This window comes from Lolium rigidum, chromosome 7 (genome assembly GCF_022539505.1).
Source record: "Lolium rigidum isolate FL_2022 chromosome 7, APGP_CSIRO_Lrig_0.1, whole genome shotgun sequence".
Taxonomy (NCBI): Eukaryota; Viridiplantae; Streptophyta; class Magnoliopsida; order Poales; family Poaceae; genus Lolium; species Lolium rigidum.
Window position 1 is genome coordinate 75459912 of NC_061514.1, and position 2909 is coordinate 75462820.

A 2909-nucleotide genomic window follows, 5' to 3' on the forward strand; every position below is an offset into this window, starting at 1 on the left:
GTGACTATTCAAAAGAAGTTTAAAGTTAGAAAGGCCTATATTTATGTCTTAGGTCGAATGGAGGTTTCCCCTACAATTTTCTTTTTAGAAAATCAAACTCTCTCTGGAAGACAAAATTTCCATGTGGCCGATGCGAAGTAATAGTGTCCTTACCAAAGACAACTTGGAAATGATATGTTGGACATGCAATGAGAAGTGTCACTTATGAGCACACATAAGGAAATAGTTGATCATCTTGTGTTTCAGTGTTCGTTAGCCAAGCTGGTTTGGCAAGTTGTTATGTGAGCTTTGGGCCTGGTTAGACCACCAAAAAAGTGCAATAGACAAGGAGACTGGATCTTCTATTTTTCAATTTCTCAAGGAAAGCTGGTGCTCAGTTGGTGCCACAACAATCCGTTGGACTATTTGGGAAACAAGAAATGATGCTTGTTTTCACAAATATTTCATTCAGATGATCTAGCAAGGTGTGATCTACTATCTCTGTAACATGATTAACTCTTGGGAGATATTGTATAAAAGCCAAGGACTAAGAAAATCTTGCGGAGATTGTGCAGCTGATCAAGATGGTGATCGGTGAGGTGTATTCAAGATCAAACGGATGGGCTACGGTTATTTTTTACGATATTGATGAGTTAATTTTGTCAGTTAGTTAACTCCCTCTTTATGTTTTCCTTGATTATGTTCTAGTCTCAGTTGTTGACAATTTGGCCCGTTGCTTCTTTTTGTTCATTTCTTTATTTTCCCCTTTTTGTTCTTGTTTTTTTTGCAAACTAAATATAAACAGGACAATTTTTCTAATGAAAATTGGCGAGGGATCGAGGGCTCATTTGGTAAAGAAAAATAATCACAATTCATTAATATTAGAGAACGGAGGCACACAGTTTTGTATGTGGTAATACCGACAAAAAAATATTACAGATGTTATATACTACCTCCATTCTGAAATATACTAATTTTGACGACGTAGGCTTAGCCTAATGACCAGAGTTCAATCCCTGTCGGGGATGAATTACTGGAATTGTCACGCCAAGTCCCGCTACTACTATATCAATAGTGTTCTAGATCCTCCTAGACACTGTTTCATTTAATTTTGTCGACGTGGGGTTAGCGCAGTGTTTGGGGTCGCAGTGGCGCACCCTAACGACCAGAGTTCAATCCCTGTCAGGGACGAATTACTGGAATTTTCACGCCAAATCCCGCTTCTACTATATCAATAGTGTTCTAGTTCCTCCTAGACACGGTTTCATTTCTTTTTCAAATATACTAATTTAGCCTTCTAAAAAACATATATCTCGGAACAGAGGTAATATCTTTGATGGTCCACATGTCATATGCAATAAATATATATATTTATCTAATATTAATCAAGTGACCAATTGGTAAACTATGGGCATGAAATGGTACCCTGCCCAACCCTAATTAGACGCATAACCTATCTATGTGGTTCGGATATCCATGTATATCCAAACCTATGCTTCCGCGTGAACTTTGAGGGGATACAATTCGCAAAATTAATCTTTGGAGGAATACAAATCTACTCTTTCCGTCCCACGAAGAATATCTTAGATTTGTTAAAACTTAGATGCATCTGGACACTAAATAGCATCTAGATACATCTATTTTTTGAGAACTCTCAGACATTCTTTGTTGGACGGAGGGAGTAAAACTAATTCAGTAACAATTTGGAAGAAGTGCATTTCCATTCATTCACATGCAGCACGGTCAATATCTTGGTCCATCCAAGTACAAAGAAGAAAACAAAAGGCAATCCAAATCGTACGCGGAAGGATCTACTAAGCTGCTCCGATCCGAAATAAGACGGAGCAATCCTAGCCGTGGCAATTGCTACTCCACAGCAAAACATGGCGTAGCAGCAGCCCACGGCTCCTCTTCTCATCGTGCCGACGGAACAAACGACGGGCCTCGTATCCAGGCCACGCCGCCCTAGTCATTGCAGGTCGGAGCAAATGAGCTGCTGCATGCACTTGAAGGACCTCTGGTAGCTGACGAAGCCCATGAACCAGAACTCGAAGCCGTCCACGGTGGAGACGTGGATGTACTTCTCGTCGGGCCTCTCGAGGTTCTCGCTCGGCCGCACCTTGCCGATCCTCTTGAGCGGGACGACCACCTTGTAGGAGACCCGCGCGACGTCGCCGGTCGGGGAGGTGACGGCGACGGGGCGGTCGCTGCGGAAGGCGACCTTCCTGGTGGAGACGAAGAGCATCCCGGCGATGGGCCCGCCGGTGGTGTAGAGGTAGCACTGCAGCGCCTTGACCAGCCGCTCGCCCTTGTCGGCCGGGAAGGCCTTCCGGAAGACGCGGTCGACCCCGCCGGCGCGCAGGATCTTGGCCCCCAGGCTCAGCTTCCCCTTGACGGTCTCGGAAATCTTGGGGCCCAGAGTCACTGCATATACGGTGAACCATGAACGTTAGAACAAGCTACTAGGTTCAATTAGGTCCACAAGCCGCAACTGAAATTGCTACTCACCATGCTCACGGAAGCCTTGTGCCCTCCTGCTCAGGTTGCTCACCCAGTGGACGACTTGACCCTTGCTGCCTGCAGAATTAACATAAGCATCAGTATGGGCTAGTTATCAACTGTTTACATTCACCTAGCTAGCTAGCTAGCGAGGTGTTGCATGCATGCATGATCGGAACTTACTGTGCTTGTAGCCGAAAGAAGTGTAGGGGCTGGGGTGCGTCAAGGAGACAGCAAGGTGATCCTTGGCTGGCACCTTCTCCTCTATGCCATAGGCCTTGGAGGTCACCGGGACTCCCACGACATGGCCGCCGCTGCTCGACTTCATCTTGGCTGCAAACTGAGGTGAACGAAGAGCGAGTGAGCGAGCGAGGGCGTACGCTGGCTAAGCTGCGCTGCTGTGGTGAATGGTGATGGAGTAAACTTAGCGA

At 45.8% G+C, this 2909-nt stretch overlaps 1 protein-coding gene across 1 annotated transcript; it reads right to left on the reverse strand.

Annotated features, from left to right (window-relative positions):
• Nucleotides 1-1675: 1675 nt before the first annotated feature.
• On the reverse strand, nucleotides 1676-2909 carry LOC124677330 (GEM-like protein 7). The gene is made up of 3 exons (XM_047213330.1): nucleotides 2662-2909; nucleotides 2488-2556; nucleotides 1676-2403 (listed from the first exon to the last, which is right to left on the reverse strand). The coding sequence occupies exons 1-3, from the start codon at nucleotides 2804-2806 to the stop codon at nucleotides 1949-1951; spliced, it is 669 nt and encodes a 222-aa protein (XP_047069286.1). The 5' UTR covers nucleotides 2807-2909; the 3' UTR covers nucleotides 1676-1948.